This window comes from Sciurus vulgaris, assembly GCF_902686455.1.
Source record: "Sciurus vulgaris genome assembly, chromosome: 17".
In the NCBI taxonomy this organism is placed as follows: domain Eukaryota; kingdom Metazoa; phylum Chordata; class Mammalia; order Rodentia; family Sciuridae; genus Sciurus; species Sciurus vulgaris.
Genome location: NC_136478.1, coordinates 619,595 through 643,522, shown reverse-complemented (window position 1 = coordinate 643,522; position 23,928 = coordinate 619,595). Strand labels below are relative to the sequence as shown.

The window sequence follows — 23,928 nt, the reverse complement described above, 5'->3', positions numbered from 1 at the left end:
CAGTGACTCAGGAGGCTGAGGCAGGAGGATCACAAATCTGAGATGCGCCTCAGCAATATAGCAAGTCTCTAAGCAACTTAGTGAGACCCTATCTCAAGAAATGAAGAGCTGGAAATGTTGCTCAGTCGTTAAGTGCCCCTGGGTTCAATGCCTTGAACCAAAGGGGAAAAAAGACTGGGAACAAAGAACAAAACACTAAAATATCTCAAGTTTTTAAAATGTATTACATGTTGAAATGATAGTACTTTAAATGCATTACATTGAATGAAATACACTGTTTGAATTAATCTTACTTGGTTCCTGTTCTTTTTAGTCATGGCTACTCTGAAATTCTTTTTTCCCCTTCTGGCACCAGGGATTGAACCCAAGGGTGCTTAATCACTGAGCCACATCCCCAGTCCACTTTTATTTTTTATTTTGAGATATGGTCTCACTGAGTTGCTTAGAACCTTGCTAAGTTACTGAGGCTGGCTTTGAACTTGTGATCTTCCTGCCTCAGCCTGAGCTCTGAGATTACAGGTGTGGCCACCATGCCTGGCTACTGTGAAAGCTTCAGGTATACATGGTTCCCATTCTGTACTGCTGGTCAGCCCAGGCAGAGGAACACCCTAAACGCTGTTCTTCAGTGGAGAGAGGCACAGTGGCTTAAGGGGCAGCATTTTTTCTTTCAACAAATTAAGTGCCTACTGTGTGCCTAACTCCATCCTACAAACTATTAAAAAGTGTAAAAGGATCAGGCACAATGCCACACACCTGTGATCCAAGGACTCAGGAAGTTGAGCCTGGAGGATAGCAAGTTCCAGGCCAGCCTGGGAAACTTAGCAAGGCCCTAAGCAACTTAGTAAGATCCTGTCTCAGAAAATAAAAGAGCTCGAGATGTGACTCACTGGTAAAGTGCCCCGAGTTCAGTCCCAAATGCCAAAAAGCAAGCATGGTTTTGCACACCAGTAATCCCAGCAACTAAGGAGACTGATGCAGGAGGATCACAAATTAGAGACCAGCTTCAGCAATTTAACAAGACCCTGTCTCAAAGTTAAAAAGGGCTGAGGGCGCTGGGGATGTAGTTTAGGGTGCTTGCTTAGCATGCACAAGACCCTGGATTCAATCCCCAACAGCAAAAAAAGAGGAAAAGAAAAAAATGCAAGAGGACCCTGGTTTATGACCCACACCTGTAATCCTAGTGACTAGAGAGGCTAAAATCAGAAGACCGCAAGTTGAGGCCAGCCTGGGCAACTTAGGGAGACCTTATCTCAAAAATAAAAGGGCTGGGAATGTAGAGTGCCCCTAGATTCAATCCCAAGTGCCAGGAAAGAAAAAAATGGACTGGGTCATAAACTCTGCTAAAGCACCCCTGGATTCAATCCCCAGTACCACAAAAAAAGAAAAAAAAGTGTAGTTCTGTGCCCATAAATGCAAAATACCCTACAGCTACCTGTGTGGGTGATAGGTGGATACAGCCCCCAGCAAAGCTGGCCACAGCCAAGCTAAGTAGAACCAGCACAGCGGAAGAGCATGGGAAGGACTTCTGGCCTGAAGCAGTGGGACACACGAAGGGTCTCCCTCTGGCACATAGGTTCACGCTCCCATTTTGAAATGCCACCTTCAGGCGTGGTAGTGCGCACCTGTGATCCCAGTGACTCAGGGGCAGGGGCCTAAGGATTGCAAGTTTGGAGCCAGCCTGAGTTTGACTCCTTCTGAGTCACTGGAATATAGATGTGCACCACCACACCAAACTCAACCAGATTCTTAAGAATTTAAAGGGTTGGTAGAGCACCCCAGGTTCAATCCCCAGTACTGCAGACAATAATAAGTAAAATTAAGTAAACATGCCCCTTGAGGCCCTGTGAGGATGAGAGGCTCAAAGAAGACCAGGGGGAGCTGCTCCAGCATCTGCTGGGGAAGAGCCTGGGAAGAGAGGAGGGTGGCAGAGACATACAGGAGCTTCAGGTGGTGAACAACCTGAGGAGTGAAGCAGTGGAGTTTGGGCACGTACAGCTTGCCAGGAACCAGATGGACACATCGTCCAACTTTTCCTTAGAAAACTGGGAATCATATTGTCTGGCATACTTCATTAAGAGAAATTAATATCGTAAACACTGTGGATCAACCTCTGAGTCCTGCGGGGTGATCCTCCAGTAAGCACCACCTGGACGCTTGTTCGTGTTCTCTCTTTTTTTTTTTATTGTTGTTGTTGGCACTGGGGATTGAACCCAGGGGCATTCTACCACTGAGTTACATTCCCAGTAACATTCCTTTCTATTTTGAGACAGTATCTCACTAAGTTGTCCAGACTGGCATAGAACTTTGGATCCTCCTGTCTCAGCCTCCTGAGTCACTGGGATCATATGCGTGTGCTACTGCACTCAAATGGACTGTTGTTTTCTCTAACGCATTTCCCAGACCCTGCTCCAGAAATCTGAGCTCCATGTAGGAGGGGGGACCCACAGACCCGCACCCCACCTAGCCTGAAGTCAGTCCTCTACAGAACCTCCTGGCCTCCTCAGGAAGAGGACAGTGCCTGTCTTAGCACACCTCAGGACTGTGTTGCAGCTGTTTGTTTAAACGGCCCATCCCATGCTGAAGCCCTTGGATTCATCCTCTGAACAATTCATGGTCTGCCGCTTGCCAGGCACTGACCCTACAGCTGTGGAGTTAGCTGTGAGCATAATGAAGTCCCTACCAGAGGCACTTACATTCCAGTGTGCTTCTGGCCCCTGAAACAAGAATAAACCAATTGTTTATTGAACATGAGCCACATGTAGCTGCAAAGAACAGAAGGGGTGCACACCAGAGTGAAGATGCCCAGGGCAGGGAGGACTTGACTTCCAGGGAAGAGGACATGCAGACTTCTTTTAACCCTTAAGCAGAGGCACCCAGAGGCTCCTTCACACTCCTATCAGGCCCTGCTGTGGTCCCCACCATACTTCCTCGGGATATGAGAGGTCACTGCATGGGCAGGCTCCTCTGCCCTTCCTGGCAGTGACCAGAGGTCACTGCTGAAAGGTAGGCAGCCCAACCACCAGGCTTGCTTTAACTTCCTTTTCCACATAAGTGGCCAGAGCAGGCCATATTCTGGCACCTTTCCTCCTCTCTCCTCCCCTGTGGCCTTGTGGTAGGAGCTGACAACTGGGTTTGGGCCAGGCAGGCCTGGCCTCCGCCCTGTGGTCAGCCCTAGCTCACCAGCATTCTTGGCATTGGAGTCAGGAACCCAAGCTCATTTCACAATCAATGATGACAGGCTTTGTTCCCAGTTCCCACAGCACAGTGACACCTCACGCTCCCAAACAAGCGGGGGCTGTGAGTGAAGCCAGACGATCCTGGGGCCCTGACCCCAGTGCCACCACACAACCAGTGTTGACAAGAGTGGCCACACCCATCACCCAGAGACGCAGAGGCTGAGGCAGGAGCACAGATTGCAGGCCAGCCTAGCAATTTACTGAGGCCTTGTCCCAGAATTAAAATAGCTGCAGGTGTAGCTCGGTTGTAAAGCTCTCCTGGGTTGATTCTCTAGTGCCGGGAAGGGAAAAAAAAAAAAGGAAAGACCTGCTCAGTTCTCTCGAGTGTACACCCAGAAAAGGGATGCTGCTCGTGGGGCGATTCACTTTTAATGTTTGAGGAATTGCCCTGCTCTTTTCCATAACAACTACACTGTTTCTCATTTCCAACCTGCAAGGCAGGAACTCCAGTTTCTCATATTCTCACCACTACTATTAATCTCTGGGTTTTTAAAGTATTTTTATTGGTGCATTATAATTCTTTTTTAAATAATAGCTATCCTAATGGGGTGAAGTGATGTATTTTCTCTCATAACAGGGATTGAACCTAGGGCTGCTCTACCTCTGAGCTACATTCCCAGCCCTTTTTATTTTGAGACAGATCTTGCTAAGTTGCTGAGGCCGTCCTCGAACTTGGGATCCTTCCACCTCGGCCTCCCAAGTCGCCGGAATCCCCAGCTTTAATGTGTATTTCCCTGACGTCAGTGATGGCAAGCACATTTCCATGTGCTTTCTAACCATGTGCCTCTTCTTCATAAAAGCACTTGTCTTTCCGTTCTGAGTTGCCTTTTTACTCTTTTAATAGTCTTTCAATGCACACAAACAATTTTCATGAAGTCTAACGTCCTATTTTTTATTGTTGCCTCTGCCTTTGGCGTCGTGTCCAGTCATTGCCAAATCCAGTGTCCAGTGTTTCTTCTGAGAGTTCTATAGCATTGGGTATCACACTTAGCTCTTTTAATTCGTTTTGAGTAAACTTCATTGATGTGGCATAGGGTCCAGTTTCCCCAAGACCTTTGCTGAAGAGACAGTCCTTTCCCCAGCATGTGCTCTGGCACCCTGGAGGGCTCCCTGGCCAAAACACAAGGGTTTATTTTCAGCCTCTGTACAGTTCGTTTGGTCTGTAACTCTGTCTTTATACCAGTCCCTGATCTGTTGATGCCATGGTTTAGTAATACTGAAATCAGGAAGTATGAGGCCTCCATCTTTATTCTTCTTCAAGAATGTTTTGGCTATTTGGGATCCCTTGAAATTCATTTAAGATTTTAGTTTTAGGATGGAACTTTCCCCCTCCCTCCCTCCCTCCCTCCCTCTCTCTCTCTCTCTCTCTCTCTCTCTCTCTCTCTCTCTCTCTCTCTCTCTCTCTCCCTCCCTCCCCCTCTGCCTTCCAGCCACCCTCTTTTCAGTTCTGGGAATTGAACCCAGAGCTTTGCACATGCTAGATAAATTCTGTACCACTGGGCTTTGTCACCAGTCCCAGGATGGGTTTTGTATGTAAACTACATCATTGGGGTATTGATAGGGGTTGAATCTGCAGATCACTTGGGGTAATATTGACATCTTAACCAATATCATCTTAAGAAATGGAATTTTTTTTTGTAATTTCCTTTTAAGATGGTTTGTTTTAGAAATGCACTGATTTTTGTGCATCGACTTTATATCCTTCTACTCTGCTGAATTAATTTATAGGATTTTCTATATAAAAGATCATTTCCTCACCTACATGATATTATAGATATGCTAATCTGCCTCAGTATAGTAACCATTTTCCTATCTATTTATGTTCCTTAACATCATCTTGGAAGTCTCAATTATGTGCAGGAAAACTTATCAAAAATAAATAAAAGTAAAAATTTAAGCTCAGAAAAATTCATATTGTGAGAAACAGAAAGTCCAATGGTTCATTTTCAAAATACAGTATTTAGGTCTGGGGTTGTAGCTCAGTGGCAGAGCGCTTGGCTAACACACGGGAGACACTGGGTTCGGTCCTCAGTACCACATAAAAAAAAACAAAAATTTTTTAAAAGAATTCTTAAAAAAAATACAGTATTAACTTTTAAAAAAATGTATGTATATATCATACACATTTTTTTTTTACTTGTCAATGGACCTTTCTTTCTTTCTTTCTTTCTTTATTTACATGTGGTACTAATAATTGAACCCAGTGCCTCACACATGCCAGGCAAGCACTCTACCACTGAGTCACAACCCCAGCCCAATATTTAACTTCAAATGTAAAATTGTGGGGAATGTAAAAAGAAAATAGTCAAAGGGAAAATAAAAGAAATGGTTACCAGCAGTTAACATCTCAGTGTGACAGATTCACAGCCCCTTGACAAAAAAAGCGGTGAGAAAGGGCCAGCCCCAAGGCCTTCCTGCGTCTCCAGTCCAGAACACCTTTCTATATGTATGTATTTAGTTGTAGATGGACACGATACCTTTATTTCACTTACGGATTTCTTGTGGTGCTGAGGATTGAACCCAGTGCCTCACATGTGCTAGGCAAGCGCTCCACCACTCAACCACTACCCCCAAGCCCTCACCTTTTTTTTTTTTTTTTTTTTTTTTTTTGGCAATACTGGAACTTGAACTGAGTCACATCCCCAACCCTTTTTATTTTTTGTTTTCACAGAGGGGTCCTCCTGCCTCAGCCTCCTGAATCAGCCTCCTGAATCACTGGGATTGGAAGCATATGCCATTACACCAGGCCCCAGAAATTTTTTTTTTTTTTTTCCTGCCTGGGACACTTAGCCACTGAGCCATGTCCCCAGCCCTATATATTTATTTCTTTTTGGGACAGAGTCTCACTTGGTTGCTTAGGGCCTCACTAAGTTTCTGAGGTGGAGTTGGGACATGCTCTCCCGCTACAGCTCTGAGTTACTGGGATTATGAGCATGTGCCATGTGCCATTACATCCAGCCCCCCAAGTCCTTCTTTTTTTTTTTTTTTTTTTTTTTTTTTGCGGTGCTGGGGATTGAACCCAGGGCCTTGTGCTTGCAAGGCAAGCGCTCTACCAACTGAGCTGTATCCCCAGCACTCCCAGTCCTTCTTAAAATTCCTTTTTGTTTGGTTTGAGGGTTTCTTTGGTCGCATTTTAAAATCTAAATAAAAGTGGTAGGCTGGGGATGTAGCTCTGTGGCAGAGCGCTTGTCCAGAATGTCTGAGGAAAGTCTGTTATTTCACAAGAGTCTAGGTGGGCTGCAGGCTGATTGGTCATCAGCTCAGTGACAGCATGGGGACATGTTTCTTGCTTCATCCTAAGGCCATTGTCCAGTAACTACAGAGTCTGGGCTTTAGTGGTAGATGGACTGCCGAAGTGGATTACAATGAGGTTGCCACGGTTGCTTTGTCCTGCCTGTTCTCAAAGTGTGTGCAGGCTGGGCATGGTGGTGCGCACCTTGGATTCAGGAAGCTGAGGCAGGAGGATCACAAGTTCAAGGCCAGCCTCAGAATTCAGCTAGGTCCTGTCTCAAAAGTTAAAAAGGGCTGGGGGCCACAGCTGGAGTTGTGGCCCAATGGTGGAGCACATGCCTGGAATGTGTGAGGCACTGGGTTCAATCCTCAGCACCACATAAAAAAATAAATAAAAATAAAATAAGATACTGTGTCCATCTATAACTAAAAAATATTTTTTTAAAAAGGGCTGGGAATGTGGCTCAGTGGTTAAGCACCCCTGGTTCAATCCCCAGTATTAAAAAACGAAGAAAAAAAAAAAAAAACAGTGTGTTTGCCCCACTGGATGTCCCCCAAACACCTGTAAAGTAAGTGTCATGGTTTGGGTCTTAAGTGTCTCCCAAAAAGCTGGTGTGCTGAATCCTCGTCCTGGATGCAGTGTGCACAGGTGGGGCCCTGAGGGCTCTGCATGGAGCCAGCTTCGTGGGCTATCAGGGAGTGGGAAATGCGAGGAGGGAGGGCCCAGTTGGAGGAAGACAGTCACTGGGAGCATGCCTTGTCCCCAGCAGCCATGTGCTTCCCAAGCTGCCCCTCATGATGTCCTGTCTCACTGTAGGTCCAAAGTAATGGGGCCACTCAGCCATGGACTGAACCTCTGAAACCATGAACCAAAACAAACCTTTCCTCCTTTTGTTTTTCTCACAGTGACAGAAAGCTGACTAATACAGTCCACAAGGTCAGAGTATTTCCATGCCGATATTAAGAGGTGTCCTACCTTCTGCTCTTTGCTAACTGTGGGCCTCTCTAGCAGCTGTGTTGGTCCCACTCCAACAACTGAGGAACGTTTGCTGTGTTAACATACCTGTTTCGTTGTCACTGGAGTAACTGTCCATAGCTATAACTCATGAGACAAACCAGGTGGTATTTAAGAACCTGAAGAGGTTCTGAAACCAACAAGCTTGTGAGCTGCTGGCTTAGCCTTGCTGTGTGCTATGGAGTGGCCACTGAGACACCACACATCTCTACACTTGGGCTCACGCAGCAACACAGTATTAACAAAGGAAACCAAGCTCAAATCTGGGGTCAAGACTCAACAAATACTGGGACTGGCATTGTGGCACAGTGGTAGAGTGCTCACCTAACACACATGAAGCACTGGGTTTGATCCTCAGCACCAAAGACCCAACAAATGCTAATTATGTATAATCTATTTAATACTTTTTTTAATTTTGTGTTGGGAATTGAATCTAGGAGTGCTCTACCACTGAGCTACATTCCTAGGCTTTTGTTTTTTGTTATTGTTTTTGTTTTTTTGTTTTTTTCTCATTCTGAGACAGGATTTCTCTAAATTGCCCAGGCCAGCCTCTAGCTTGCTATCATCCTGCCTCAGCCTCCCCAAGTTCCTGGGATTAAAGGCAACACCCAGCTCTCAGTTTTACTTAGTAACTCTAAAAGGCATTCAGGAAATAAAAGGATAAGTTTGTGGGAGTTAAACATAGAAACACCACTGGGCTGTTGCCTGCTTCTTAGCTTTACCATAACTGTACATCACCTTTCAATGATCCTGGGCAGTTTGCACTCTAGGAAAAGTCCTAACCCCAGGGGACAGCTGGGTTCCCTTTGCCCAGATGGCTCTAGACAAGTGCTTCAGCATGTAGACATCCTCTATGGGACTTGTTACATTTTGTCTGTTCTGTTTATGAACTGTAACCTCAGATAGGATTGTCTTAGGATCCAAGTAACAAATCTTCAAGCTAAATAGAACAGCAAGGGTGTTGGGGATGTAGCTCAGTGGTAGACTTATTCCCACCCAGCTCCGCACAGAACAAAAACAGCAAGAACAAACTGCATGTTTTGTTTGAGGCACACCTAAAGCCAGAGTATCCTGCCACCTACAAATCTCAGTCTTGACCTAACCAGCTCTGCCGTTCCCTCCAGCCAGAGCTGGCCCTGAATTCCAGAAACCAGAACACAGGCTCCTGGCAAGCAGGGAGTTCCTAGTCTAGGGCCAACCTGCCAGTGGTTGGCCCATCCACGGAATGAGGGGATCTGAAGTCGACCATGGTCCAAATTCTTTGCAGAAGTGACCCTTCAGTTACAGTGAACAGGAAGCAGTGCCTAAATCCACTGCACCTCTTTCCTCTTCGATATCTAGCCTACTGGTCACCACCCTGTCCACTTGTCTCAGAGCCCAGCCTAGTTGCTCACCCTCACTGCACATGGCAGCTGACCCACGGGCATGTTCAGCTGACCTTGCTGCTTCCTGGGGTTGCAGATGAATCAACAAAATAAACAGACACTGGCAGCATCTTCCCTTCATGCACCCCATAACAGGCCACCCTGGTCTCCCTAGTCCACCTTGGTCTCTCAAGTCTACTCACAAAGCACCCAAAATGATGTGTCTAAAACACCTTGGTGCCAGGTGCCATGGTGCGGGCCTGTATCCCAGATACTCAGGAAGCAGAGGCAGAAGTATTCTAAGTTTGAGGCCAGCCTCAACAACTTTCGGAGACCCTGCCTTTAAAAAAATATATTAAAATTAAAAAACTGAAAAAAAAAATTGAGAGGAGCCAGCCGTCTTTAGGGACATGGTGTTGGAAATTATTTCTAATGACCAGGGGGACAAGGTGGGAAAGCAGGAATGTACACACTGCCTGGTCTTGAGCTCCTCTCTGGGCGGAGGGTGGAGGGGTAGGTCCAAAATTCAGTATGTTTCATGGGCAATCTTGATTTGTTGAAAACCAATAATGACCACAGATCATGAGGGTTCAGGAAAAGTCAACCAGTAGCAATTTGTGATGTTGAGCAAAGGCCCAACTGTACAGTCCCCCTGCTGTTCAGGAAAAGGACAAGTTCTGTCCCCAGGCATGAGGAGCTGGCTGCTGACCCTCAGCTCAATAGTGAAGGCATGGTCAGTCTGGTCACAGGCTGCACCCCAGACACAAGCCACAGAGGGTCCCATTCAATTGAAAACAGCTTAGGCTGCCCACAGACAAGCCAGCCCTTTCTTGCTTCAAATTCCCTGTTACTCCCCTCTCAAGTGCTTCTGGGACAGAGCAGTATCAAATCAAATACTTTGGAAAACAGGCTGTTCATCAGACACCCTGAGCTGATCCCTTTTTGCCAGTAGATGATCCCCCCTCCCATGTGTTAGAGAACCTCCAGGCATTTGGCCAGTGCTGACTCCCCCATGGTGAATGAACCTGCACAGGCAGATTCCAGCTCGGACAGTGGAAACTAGCAGGATAAGACAGGCCTGGAAAGGAAGTGCACCCTTTCAGCACATGGGTCTGGGCATGGAGATCCATCTCTGGATTTCTCCTGCTCAGGGCCCGGCTTTTCTTCAACTCACTGGTCATATCAGTCCTGCACTGCACTCCAGCCTCCGGAGACAGACTTCTTTCCAATCAACAGCACTGAGGAAGAACTTCATGGTGTCCGCTCTTCTGTTCCTGAACCCATCAATGGGGCAAGAGCAGCATGACTGGGAAGGGTCAGACCTGGGATGTAGTCACAGGATTGGCAGGTGTGAGGAACAGAGGGGTCCTGCTAAGGGGCACCTCCTCCCATCACGATCCTGTCAGCAGCCTCCAAGATGGCCCTCAGTGATACCATCACTGCTATTCATACCCTGGGGTGGTCCCTCCCACAAGGAGCCAGAGTGGGTGTCAGTGACCATGGCACTCTGTACATGGCAGCAGTAATGGCCTGTCACTCCTGAGATTAAGTCATAAAGGACTGTGTCTTGTGTCTGGGACTCTGACTGCCACCATGTCACGAGTGGCCCTGAGAAGGCCACACGGCGGGGAACAGAGCTTCATGTGGTAGTGGCCAGGCCTCTCACCTGGATCAGCTCCTGACCTCAGAGACCCAGCAAGGAAATATCCAAGTCAGGGGGTATGAGGAGTTCCCCATGGACAGCACGCAGCCCTCACTCTGGAAGTCCCTCATAAACACCTGTCAGAAACCCACACCAAGTCTAAAGGGATGTTGAGCACTAGATACCTATTTAATTTGCCCAAATTCTATTTTTCTTTTTATGTCAGGGATTGAACCCAGGGGGTCTTAACCACCAGCCCTTTTAAAAAATCTTTAAAATATTTATTTATTTATTTATTTATAGATAATTGCTAAGGCTTGCCTCAATCTTGCAATCCTCCTTCCTCAGTCTCCTGAGTCCCTGGGATTACAGGTATGCGCCACTGAATCTGGTGTCTGCCCAAATTCTTATACAGGTTTTCTTTCTGAATAAAAATAGACTTTTTATCTTTTCAAGAACAAAAGTCTGGGCTGGGGAGATAGCTCAGTTGGTAGAGTGCCTGCCTCACATGCACAAGGCGCTGGGTTCAATCCCCAGCACCACCAAAAAAAAAAAAAAAAAAAAAGTACAAAAGTCTATGCGCTCTCTTTGGCAACACTTGTACTAAAATTGGAATGATACAAAGAAAATTAGCATGGCCCCTGCCCAAGGATGACTCCAAATTCATGAAGCATTGCATATTTTTACAGAAAAGAAAAAAATAACAAAAGCTGTGATTCCAAAGTCCTATTGTACATACAATGAGTAAGAGATAGCTAGGAGGGTCAGGGATGTGGCTCAGGGGTAGAGCACTTGCCTAACATGCCTTAGGCAATCATCTTTAGTTCAGAAACAGGATTTATCAACATCCACAGACATGGACTTGTTTATTGAAGCATTCCTCAAGTAGCATTTGTATAGAAACATCCTAATACCAGACTAGCATTTGGCCAAAGACCTCAACCCAGCTTTAGCAGGCTGAGCTCCCTGATGTTATGACCAGAGATGCCGTGATCACACGATATAGAAGAGCTTCAGAGGCCAGATGAGGGAGAGAGCATAAAAAACAGTTCACAAGTTTAGTTGCTGCCAAATTTGGGAAGAAGCAAATAGTTGTTTGCTCACTCAAATATTAATAAGGAAGGCTAGATCTTAAAAAGGTCCCAAAAGATCAACATTTTTTTCCCAGACTTTTTTGGTACTGGACATTGAGCCCAGGGACACTCTACCACTGGGCACATCCCCAATGCTTATTTTTTATTTTGAGACAGAGTGTTACTAGGTTGCTCACTGGCCTTCAATTTGTGATCCTCCTGCTTCAGCCTCCAAGTTGCTGGGATTGTGCACCACTGCACCTGACTTTTTTCAAGAATATTAAAGTATTATTCCTATTTTGTAGATAAGACAAGTGAGGATCCAAGAGCAGGTTGTCTGAAGCCCCTCAGCTGTCAGTGAAAGTAAGGACCAGGTCCAGGACTCCTCCATGTCAACAGGAAGCAAGGATAGAGTTGAGGGGCAGGAGTGGGGACAGAGTTACTCTGTTCAGGGCTCCTGCAGCCTCTACGTGTTCCATGATGCCTCCCCTTTGATGGACTGAACATCTGGTGCCACCTGGCCACAGATCTAAGAAGGCCCTGACTCAGACCATTCCCCAGGAGATTGCCTCTCATAGACATGGGAGGATAAGACTGTGCAGGGAAGCCAGGCCGATACCTCCTGACCTGTGGAGTTCAGCAAGCCAGGCTGGGTAACAAGGAATCAAGAATGAGTGAACAAGTTGGGAAGCATAAAAAGAAGAAACACAGGTGCAAATGGCTGAGAGAAAGTAAAACCACCACCCTGTCAGGTGGCAGGCTGCTCTTTAGCGGGCCTGAGGATGAGGGACGGTCCAGGCAGCTGATCCTCAGATTCATTCCTGACCCCGCTGTGACATGGTGGGACAGCAGCAGTCACCATTCACCTCTTGCCTGCAGGGCCTGGGAGGCAGCCTCTAGAGCAAGGGTTGATAGTCTCTTTCCCAGGCCCTCATTTAATGTGACATCCTCATAATAATTCCTGGATGCAGACAGCTTTCTGGCTCACAAATGGCTCTCACACACATTTACTGCATTTCATCTTTGCAGCAACTCTGTAGGAAGCCCAAGACTGATATTAGCCTGGCTTTGCAGATAATTATTATCCCCATTTTACTGATGAGAAAATTGAGACTCGGAGCATTAACAACTTGCTCAAGGCTCTGGGAAGGACAGAATTCAGGGTCCTTCCCCAGAGGCAGTCTTCCTGCCAACACCTCACGTTGCTTCTGAGTGAACCACCAGGCAGTGGCCTGACCTCAGTGGCTTTATTTCAAACAACATTAATAGACCTGCCTCTTGCACTTCCACCCCATACATTGCAAATTCATTAGAGGCTTTGGGTCACAAGCCCTCTAAACACATGCGTAGGAAGGGCAGGGGCACAAGAAAACCTTTGGAAGCCTGGGAACAGTCACAGGATAAGGGTTGGGAAAGCGCAGGTGGACACAGGCAAGGTGAAGGAAAATGGATGAGGAGAGACCCTCTGACTTGGTCTGTGTGGTCTGTGAGCCACGGAAAGAACACAAGGTGTAGGAGGAAGGGGATGGATCATGGTGGCTATAAGAACAAGAGCAATGGCAGGAAGAGCAATCAGTACTGACTCTGGGAAGTCCTGGGCCTAGGAACTGCTCTCTCCACAAGCCCACAGTGAGCACTAAGATGGTGCAGAGCTGAAGGCTAACAGGACCAGACTTTGGAGCTTCCGTGTTGAGGCACAGGGCAGATGTCCCAAATGTGTGGGCCCCTGGTGCACAAGTCCCAACACTGAGTGCAGACCCAGGCAGTCAGACCAGCTTAGAAGCTGCCACCAAACTTAACTGTGATCTTTCATTTTTCTGAATCTCATTTTCTTTATAAAATAGTGATATTAAAAGTATTTACAGAGGCTGGGGATATAGCTCAGTTGTTAGAGTGCTTGCCTAGCATGCACAGGCCCTGGGTTCAATCCCCAGCAACACCAAAAAAAAAAAAAAAAAAAAAAAAAAAAAAATTTAGAGTTGTGAGTATGGAGTCAGAGTGTTTGACATGGAGCCAAGCACTAGTCAGCACTCTAAAATGTTGGTCATTGTTACAATGACCAAAACAAACACAGAGGCAAGTGTAAATCACCATAATCCTCCTCTGTAGCAGATCCGTCTGCTCTGAGCAGTCTGGGCCTGGGTAGACCACCACACCCCGCGGCCCTCGAAGCTGCACTGGGTGGATGCAGGGACCCTCCCTGACCTGGGAATGCAGCTGGCATGGGATGAGAGGATAGGTCTCTCTCCCCACTGTGGAGTAGTGCCTCCGCATTTCCCATGAGCAACAGTGGGCTTGTGCAAGGCCTGGGCCAGAGGCCTGGCAGGGTGCCATATGACTTCCAGAGGTGAGTCAACTGCCTCCAGCAGACCGCAGCGGAGCTGGTCCGAGGAGATGGTTATCCACGTGAAACCAAAGCTCTGCTGAACAGATACTCCATTCCTGTCCCAAACCATGAAGCGCTTAGTACTCTCCTTTCTAAAAGTTGTTAACCTGCTCTTCCTGCTACAGTTTGAAGTTTTTTATTTCTGGGCTTCCAAGATCGAAGGAAAACAACTGGTTCCCTTCCTGTGCATACTGACCCTTGGCAACTTGAGTTCATGTTCCTCAGCATTCCTCGGGCCAGTAAGCAACTAGTCTGCCCTTGATCAGCAACTGTGTCTTTGGAAGGGCTTCTTCCTTCCTTTTTGAGACAGGGAATGCAGATCTGGGTGGAGTTCTACTCAAGATCAGGCTGGGCCAAGAGTGGTGGTGCAGCCTGAGATCCTAGTCGCTCGCGTGGCCGAGGCGGGGGGATTGGAGTTCTTAGGCCAGCCTCAGCAAGTTAGCGAGACCCTGTCTCAAAAAGGTAAGAGTGCTGCGGATGCAGCGCGGCAGTACAGCACCCATGGGTACGATTCCCAGTACGGAAAAGGAAAAAGGTCTGCCCGCGTCGGGACAGCGGCCTCGCACATCATGACAGGCTCCTTCAGTGGCCAGGCGCCATCCTCAGGCCTGGGCTCTGCCCAACAGTGCTAAAAGGGTAGGAGACGGCCGCGGCTACCACCCCGAGGGGCCAAATCGGAAGACCGTAGCACCGACACGACTCAAGCGTTATTCACTGGCTAGGTCCTGGGAGCCGCAGTTCGCACTGGAGGGACGAGCGCTGCTTGGAAACGCCGAGAGATGGCTTCCGGCTGCGGGGCGCCCGCGGCCGCAGACCCTGCGGAGTGGCCGGTTCCGGGGCAAACTCCCGATGGCAGTTCTGCACCGCGAGGCGCGCGGTTGGACTCAAGGCGCTTAATAGGTAGCACGACCACCCGAGCCGGGGAGCACACGGGACGCGAGCCAAGACCAGCAGGCCGCAAACGCGCAGGCGCCCCGAGCGTTCCCCACCCCCCACGCCGCCGCACTTCGCGCATGCGCCCCGAGGACCCCACCCCGCGCGGAACGCGCAGGCGCGGGCCTGGAGATGGCGGCCGCTTTGCTGCTCCTGCGCGCCCTCCGCCGAGGCCCCGGGGCGGCTCCCGAGCGGCTATGGGGCCTCGGCCTCCTCGCCGGGGCCGGAAGCAGGCGGCCGTACGTGGCCCGCAGGCCCCCGGTGGGTGTCGCCGAGGCCGGCGGCCGGGCCCTGCAGGTAACCCGCCGCGCCTGCCGGGGCCCGGGGGTTCACCCTTGCGCACGCCTCCCTGGTCCGGCCCGGAGCTCGCCGCTTCTGGCGCGCCCGGCGCCCCCGGGCCAGGGGGCCGCGTCGGCGTGGCCGTGCGGCCGTTACGGGCGGAACGCTGCGCCCTGACGCCTGGTCTGCCTTCCAGAGTCTGCGATTTGGAACGCCAGCCTCTGCCTTCGAGGGGACCAGGGAGCTGCTACTGAAGCAGCGTCTGCTTGCCACTCCGGCCGGACTCCGGCGGCGCATAGGTGTGTACTGAAACGTGGCAGGGCAGAGGCCGCGACGTGTGCACGCGCGCCTTGCACACACGGCGGCGCTCCGGTCCGCGGCGAACCGGTAGCGAGCGGGAGCGGGCCTAAGGGCGCAGTGGAGTCGGCAGCCTCGTTCCGGAGGCGGTGCCGCGCGTCCTCGTGTTCAGCGCAGTGATGGGCCTCCCTGGTCGAGACCCTGGAGCGGAAGGTGTGCAGCAGGTGCTGCCGTCCACGGTAGAACCGCTTAAGGAAGCCCCTCTCGGAGTCTGTCCTCTCAGTGAAGTGACATCACGGTAGGATACTGCGCAAGTTTGACATTGACAAGAGAGTGGAGTAATCACTAAGAGGCCGTTTGTCCTCTATTTATTTTGAGTCACAGTCTGGATACTTCGACATGAAGTTTTCAAAAGGAAAGTTTGACCAAGGTCCTGAGAAGATAATTTTGCTGATTTTGTTTTGAGGTTTTTGGTACTGGAGATTGAACCCAGGGTGCTCCATCACCAGAGTTCACTTCCTCAGTCCGTTTTTCATTGTGACAAGGTCTTGCTAAGTTACATAGGGCCTCACTGAGTTGCTGAGGCTGGCTTTAAACTTGATCCTCCGACCTCAGCCTCCTGAGCCACTGGGATTATAGGTGTGTGCCACTGCACCAGGCCCTTTTGTATGGTTTTTTTTTTTTTTTTTTTTTTTTTTTTGGAGACAAGGTTTCACTGAATTACTGAGTCTGACCTTGAACTTGAAATCCTCCTGCCTCAGCTTCCCAAGTTCTTGGGACCATGGGTGTGTGCCACCGCACCCACATTTTGTTTTTGAGTTCTATTTGGCAGTAGTTGGCTTGCTTTATTTATTTATTTATTTATTGGTACCAGGTATTGAACCCGGGACATTTAACCAGTGAGCCACAACCGCAACCCTTTCTTATATTTTATTTAGAGACAGGGTCTCACTGAGTTGCTGAGGGCCTTGCTAAATTGCTGAGGCTGTATTTGAACCTTTGACCCTCCTGCCTCAGCCTCCCAAGCTACTGGAATTACAGGTGTTCACCACCACACCTGGCAGTAGTTGGCTTTCTTGGAAAAGGTTTTTCATGTTGTCTAGTCAGCTCCCAGAACATTTAGTAAGGATCTACAAAATGGTTCCAAATGTTTTATATCTAGAAGGTAACTAAAAATACCCTACAAATAATTCACTTGTAATTAAAGTGCACCATTGAGTGAAACACTGTGACATTCTTCAGCCTCTCTTGGTCTTAGGTTTGAGGACCTGGAAGGTTGAGGCTGTAATTTCATTCCCCTCTCACCCAGCTACAATGGGGAAGTGAACTAGTTGAACTAATGTACTGTAGCAGCTTGGTACCCATATGTGGCCAGAAGGTGCCGTGCCTGCTGATTGGTTGAGCCTCAGCACGTTGCTCATCTGTTTCGATGTTTCATTTGTGTTCAGTGGCTCTGAGACAGGAGGCACAGGCCCCAGCCCTCCAGAACACCTGATCTTGGATTCATGTGACAATCAAGGTGGTCTACTTGGGGCTGGGGAGATAGCTCAGTCGACAGAGTGCTTGCCTTGTAAGCACAAGGCCCTGGGTTTGATCCCCAGCACCCAAAAAAAAAAAAAAGGTGGTCTACTTGATGATTCCATTAATGTTTGTGAAAAAAGTTGCAGTTGAGGTCATGGTTGTGATAATCCTCCATTTTTTCAGAATTGGGATAAGACCAAGTCTTTGGTATGAAATGGTGGCCAGCAAGTCTGAGACAGTGTCTGTATTGCTGCTTTTGTCACATGTTCCTTTGTAACAGTTGTTTGCCAACAAAATATAACAGTTTCTCCAATTTATGTTCATGACCCTTTTTTTGTTTTTTCCAATGCTAGGGATAGAATCCAAGGCCTTGGAAGCGCTAAACTCTACCACTGAGCTGTACTTCCTTTTGTTTCCTCACCTTAACCAATTAAATTACAAAGTATTTGATTTCATAAGTTGAAATAGTTCATTATTTTAAAAAAAATTTTTTTAGTTGTAGATGGACATGATACCTTTATTTTGTTTATTCATTTTTTTTAATGTGGTACTGATGCTTGAACCCAGTGCCTCACTCATGCCAGGCAAGTGCTCCATCACTGAGCCACAACCCCATCCCAGTTCGTCATTATTTTCTAATTAGCAAATTCTGTGCTAGGAATGAGAAAGGGATATTTCATCTCAGACTTACAACTCTCATGGATACAGGTTTCAGGTGGTTTTCATTGTGATTTGGTTATTTGAGAATGTTTTGTTGTCTCGTGTGTCTCCCCTGTAGTAGGAAACCTTGGTCACGTTCTTTCCCTATTGCTTGTAGGTGGTACTTACTCTTTCAGTACCTCAAGGATGAAGCAGAAAAATAAAGACAGTGATAAATCCAAAAGGAAGGCCTCTGAAGATGATGAAGGTATGCTTATCTGATGTCATGAAACTGGCTCTGTCTGCTTGTCTTCACAGTGCTACCTGTGGGCAGGCTGAGGCCAGGATCTTGCAGCGGGGGAGCCCGGGGACCTGTGCACGCCTGCCCCTCCTCTGTCTTTGATTGCTGGGTCCTTTGTGCATGTTGTTCTGGAGATGTTTTCTTGAATTCCTGTGCCTCTGCACAGAGTGTGTCAGTCTCAGGTCGACCCTAGGAGGACCAGAATGCCTCTCAGTGCTGCCACCGTCCCTGGGCTTATGAAGCAGGCCCCAGAGGAGAGCAGTGAGGAGAAACGGACAGTCTCTGAGTAGAACAGACTGATCCAGTGTCAGTTGCATGCCAGTTAATCTGCCCTCCTCTTGACCACAAGTTCACTACTCACTTGCAGAATCTAAGGATATGCTGCATGTTTTGGGGCTCACTTTTGCTCTAGACTTAGGGCTCACTCGACAGTGTGAGGGGTGAGGGAAATAAAATGGTAAGTTTTGACCTCTAAGATAAAATGGGGATTTTGCTTTTAACTATTTGGCACTAATAGTAATGATGGAAATTGTCACTCCTTAGAAATGATTGGTGTGGGGCTGGAGTTGTGGCTCAGTGGTAGAGCACTTGCCTGGCATGTGTGAGCCACTGGGTTCAATCCCCAGCACCACATAAAAATAAGTAAAGGATCATCAACAACTAAAAACAAATTCAAATTTAAAGAAAAAAGAAATGATTGGTGTGTGCTTTGCACTGTGGTGAATGATTTAAATGTGTCATTTCATTTAATTCTGTTCTTAAAATAGAATAAGTCCTAGGAGCTGAGGCTATAGCTCAGTGGTAGAGCACTTACCTAGCATATATAAAGCCCTGAATTGGATCCCCAGCATTGTAAAAAATAATCACAAAATAAATTCTAATTAGATTTAAGTTATTAAGTTTAAAAAGCAAAACTGAAAAAGAATTAAAAGAACATATGGGGGATGTTTCATATCTTTTTGGGTTTTTGTTTTTTTGGAACCGAGGCTTAAACTGGGGGCACTTCACTACTGAGCCACATCCCAAACACTTTTTATTTTGAGACAGGGCCTTGCTAAATCCCTGAGGACTTAGGATCTCCAGTCCTCCTATCTCAGTCTCCCAAGTTGCTGGGATTATAGGTTATGTGCCACTGTGCCCATCTTTAGATCATAAAGTAAAGTTCATTCATGAATGTGTTTCATGAATGTTTAATTGGAGAGGAGTTCATTAATAGGTAAATAATTGGGATCATGCTGGACACAGTGGCACAAACATCTGTAATCCCAGCAACTCAGAAGATTGACTGACAAAGGAAGATTACAAGTTCAAGGCCAGTCTCAGCAATTTAGTGACAGAAAGCAATTTAGTTGGATCCTGTCTCAAAATCTAGAAAAAAAAAAAATTATTTATGTCTTTATTTTGGTACTAGGGATTGAACCCAGGGGCACTTAACCACTGAGCCACATCGCCAGCCTTTTTTTTTTTTGAGACAGGGTCTCCTTATAGCTGGCTAAGTTGCTGAGACTGGCTTTGAACTTGAGATCAGGTGCATGTCCTGAGTACCTCTGGGGGCAGCGCTGTACTGGAAACTTGGGCAGGAGACTCTTAAGTCTGACCCTCAGCTCTCTATGAGCTAGATGATTATGAGCCAAATACATGCATGGGAGGCACCCAGGAAGAAGAGTTCCTGGGGTGTCGTTTTTGTGGGCAAATGAACACAGCAGAATGGCGAAGGTCAGGGTGCCGCAGGCCTCTTGGCAACTCTGGTGTCCTTTAGGAGTTGAGTACTGGCTTGGTTTGCAGAGAGGCCGAGGGCTTCCTGGGAAGTAGGAGGGTCCTCCAGGGGGAGATCTTCTTCAGGCCCCCAGTGATTGAATGTTGTCTGCTATTCAAAATCCCATCTGTGCCTCAGAGATCTTTCTCTGCAGGCAAGTGCGGTGCTGCACGACTCTGATCACAGCTACTCAGGAGGCCGAGGCAGAAGGCTTACAAGCTCTCTACTAGCCTGGACAATTTAGCGAGGCCCAAAGCAACTTAGTGAGACCCTGTCTCAAAAAGTAAAAAGGCCTAGGGATGTAGCTTAGTGCTTAAGTGCTTCTGGGTTCAATACCTAATACCCAAAAAAAACATAAAAATTAAAAAAATAAAAGTGCTGTGAAGGCAACTCAGAGGTAGAATGCTCCTAAGTACAACAGTGCTCCCTAATACAAAAAAAGAGGTTTTCTAGCCAATCCTATGTGCTCCGGTGTGTGCATGTCATTTCTTACTTTTCCCTTTGTCTCTAGTGAGGGCTTTCAACATTTTGTGCCTGATCGTTTCTACAGAGACCCATGGGGTCTCCTAAAATTGTTTCCTTGGGTTAGCTTCGGAAGTAGAATTAGTCCACTAAGGAAACTAAATGCTTTGTGTGGTCCCCGACACCTGCTGCCACGGGGCTGGGCAGGACTTTACTGGTTTGCAGCCCAGGACTGCCCAAGGTCAGCGTCCCTTCAGGCCTTTGTAACAGCATGCCACTTTCTCCTGCAGTGCCTTTGCTCACTGCTGGAAGACACACCTCTGGGTCCTCTGCCAGGGGTATGCTCTGTCAGTCTCCTTAGTGCCAGGTGAGGAGGATACAGAGGCCAGAGAGGCCCTCCTGGGAAACCTGAGCCATTTTCACCTAAGATCTCAGTAAGTTGTCAGGGGGGCTTTACAGGCAGGGTGGGGCTTGGGTCCCTTCTCCCCAGAGCCCCTCACAGCATAGAGGTGGCCTTGACAGTCTCCTTGAGGAATGAGAGACAGCCTGGTTGTGTCATGAGGTGGTGAGTTAGTACGTCAAGCTAATTAGTATTTGAAAAGGTTTTTTAAAAAAATATTTTTAGTTGTAGGAGCACACAATACCTTTATTTATTTTTATGTGGTGTTGAAGATTGAACCCAGTGCTTCATAAGTGTGAGGCAAGCACTCCACCCCTGAGCTACAATCATAGCCCAAGAGTTCGGTTTTTGTTTTAAAAAAAGAAGAAGAGGAGTAACTCAGGGCCTTGTGCTTTCGAGGCAAGCACTCTACCAGCTGAGCTATCTCCCCAGCCCTGTCATTTCACTTTTATTAGAAATTTTTTATCTTGCTCAAAGTGCAAAACTTGGCTTTATCTAAAAGCAAGTCACGTTGTTTTCTTCATCTTTTTTATTTTTATTTCTATTTTTTTGGCAGTACCAGGAATTGAACCTAAGGCCTCATGCTGTGCCCCTGGGCTACATCCCCAGCCTGCTCAGTGTTCTTTAAAAATCATAGACCTGCTTCACATTCTATGTACAAATGCTAGGAGTTCATAGAACTGGCCCAGATACCTTTCTATTTTATTTTATTTCATTTCATTTCATTTCATTTCATGTATTTTAATTTTATTTTTTATTTTATTTTATTTATTTTTGCGATGCTGGGGATCGAACCCAGGAACTTGTGCTTGCAACACAAGCACTTTACTGACTGAACTATCTCCCCAGCCCTTTTTTTAAAGCTTTTTTTAAAGGCTGTGATTTAAATTTTTTTTTCTTAGTGGTAGATGGATACAATACCTTTGTTTTATTTATTTTTATGTGCTGCTGAGGATCGAACCCAGTGCCTCCTCACATGTGCACTACCACTGAGCTACAATCCCAACCCCTCAGATACCTTTCTTGCACTGGGTGTTCAGGTTGTTGTGAGCAGAGGTTAAAAATGGCTGCATGTTATCCAAGGTGGAACCGCACTTCCTTCCTCGGAGGTGGCCTCAGATGTTACACCAGTAGCCTTTGCCTCCGGGAACTATGGAGGCCCTGCCCCTCGAAAGCTGGTTCCCCCAGAGAAAGGGTGTGGGCAGTGAGCCCTGGGGTCTGTGCCTGACTCTTCCTGCGCTCTGTCCAGAGGAGAGGAGAAGGAAGCAGCGGGAGGACCAGATGTACCGCGAGCGGCTGCGCACCCTGCTTGTCATTGCCATCGTCATGAGCCTGCTGAACTCTCTGAGCTCCAGCGGGGGCAGTGTTTCCTGGAACGACTTTGTCAAGGAGATGCTGGCCAAAGGCGAGGTGCAGCGCGTGCAGGTGGTGCCCGAGAGCGACGTGGTGGAGGTCTACCTGCACCCTGGAGCCGTGGTGTTTGGGCGACCTGTGAGTGGGGCTGGGGCATTCTGGAGGCCTGAAGACTGGGCTTGTTCCCTCTTGTTATACCCCACTCATGCCCTGTTGAGTTGTTCTAAAGTCAGATGTGTGCAGCCAGGGTTACAGTAGGACGCGGAGTTTCCTGCACAGTGTCTCACTCAGATGGAGCATGAGAAAAATAGTCAGAGGGAGCTGACCACAGAGGCAGCATCGCTAGCAGGGCCACGTAGGTGCTGGTGGCCCTTGCAGCCGTGGTGGTTGCGTTTAGAGAGGAGTAGGTAGAAGTAAGTGGCAGCTGGGCCAAGTGCTCGGTGGCATGGGGTCTGAGGAAATGAGACCCTCCCGGCCTTGTAGGTCTCTCTAGCACGGGAGGCATTGGCTGGGAAATCAGAAGATGGGGCTTTCACAGAGGATGTGCAGGTGCAGGTGAGTTGAGGTGGCAGGGAATTGTCCCCATGGAAATGCCTCATGAGCAGCATGAGACACACCTGGAGGTGGACTGTACAGGTGGGGGAGCAGGTGATGCTAGTTGCCTGGTGATGTGCACTCAGGTGGCCATAGGTGCAGGTTGGAGGACTGGGCTGCACCAGAGGAGGAGAGGGACTGCTCTAATCCACCCTCGGCACCCAGCCCATGGAAGCCAGCATGGTGAACACTGCAGGGGAGAAAGTGAAACTGGCTCAGGAGCTCATGCCCAGGCCTCCTCCTCAGGACCCAGCTTGGCACTCCCAGCTGATAGGCACATCCTTCCATGTGAGTGTGTGTGTGTGTGTGGCGGGGGGTCCTTAGGAGGACCCTTCTCTGCCTCCTCTGCACCCAGAGGTGTTTCTGGGGAAGCTAACTGCAGCATGGGGTGGGCTGACACAACTCCAGGGTCCATGGCTACCCTCACTCACCCAGTCCCACCCCTGCCCCTGTGGTGCCTGCTCAGTGCCACGCAGGCCTCCCTGCCAGCCTGCTTGTCCTTCCTGAGGCAGGGACATCCTGTGTGCAGAAATGCCCTCCATAAATATGGGAGCAAGAGTGCCTGGCCTTCTGAGCACCTCCTACGCTCAGGCGCAGGGCCAGGTTCACTCTTGCCTCCTGGTCACTGCCTCCTCACTGCTCCTCGAACTCGACACTGGCCTCCTTGCTGAACTTCTCATCCTACACACCTGGTGCTATTCCTGGTCAGCCTGAGGCAGAGGCTGACTGTCTTGTGTCTTCCCGGCCTTAGTCGAGAATACTGACCATCTTGAAATTTTAAGAGTACAAGAAAGACAAACACCTGGGTGGGTGCACAGTCACTTCACTCTGGGTCATTCGTTCATCCATCTTGATGGTACTGGGGATTGAACCCAGGAACCTTACCACTGAGCTATATCCCCAGCCACCTTTTTATTTTTTATTTTGAGACTCAGTCTCATCAAGTTGCCCAGACTGGCCTTGAACTTGCAATTCTTTTGCCTTAGCCTCCTGGGTTGCTGGAATTGCAGGTGTGCACTGCTGCTCCAGGCTCCACTCTGTTAACCTACGCTATCATGCCTGCTTTGGATAAGTCATCTAGTAGAACAGCTTTCCTAAAGAGAATGTTTTCAGACTTTTGTCTCAGCAGTTTGGAACACATGTGAAGGGGCAGCAGACATCACTTCTTGTCCTTGTCCTTGTCCTATGTTGGAGCTGCCAGCTACCCCAGGGACAAGGAGGGAGTCTCTTTCTTCTCTCTTAGCTGGTGGCCATCCCTAGACAGGTTCAATTATGAGCTAAACATGTAGAACTTAACCAGGAGTACTAATTAGGGGATAAGTGTCAGGAAGACCAGTTTTGCAAAATGCAGTGGATCTGAAATGAAGAGACCCACTTAATTGGGTTTCAGATTCAGCCACATTGCCTCTGGTGCTGCAGTTTCCTGAAGCATCTATCTGTGGCCTG

General features: G+C 48.1%; 1 protein-coding gene across 1 annotated transcript in view; it reads left to right on the top strand.

Moving 5' to 3' along the window:
* Positions 1–14,980: 14,980 nt before the first annotated feature.
* The window catches only part of SPG7 (SPG7 matrix AAA peptidase subunit, paraplegin), a 31,041-nt gene continuing 22,093 nt past the window's right edge, over positions 14,981–23,928 (top strand). The window contains exons 1-4 of the mRNA XM_079117247.1: positions 14,981–15,177; positions 15,356–15,458; positions 17,795–17,884; positions 21,785–22,026. Coding sequence (XP_078973373.1) covers positions 15,013–15,177; positions 15,356–15,458; positions 17,795–17,884; positions 21,785–22,026 — 600 coding nt within the window. The 5' untranslated portion in view covers positions 14,981–15,012. The remainder of the gene's footprint in view (positions 15,178–15,355; positions 15,459–17,794; positions 17,885–21,784; positions 22,027–23,928) is intronic.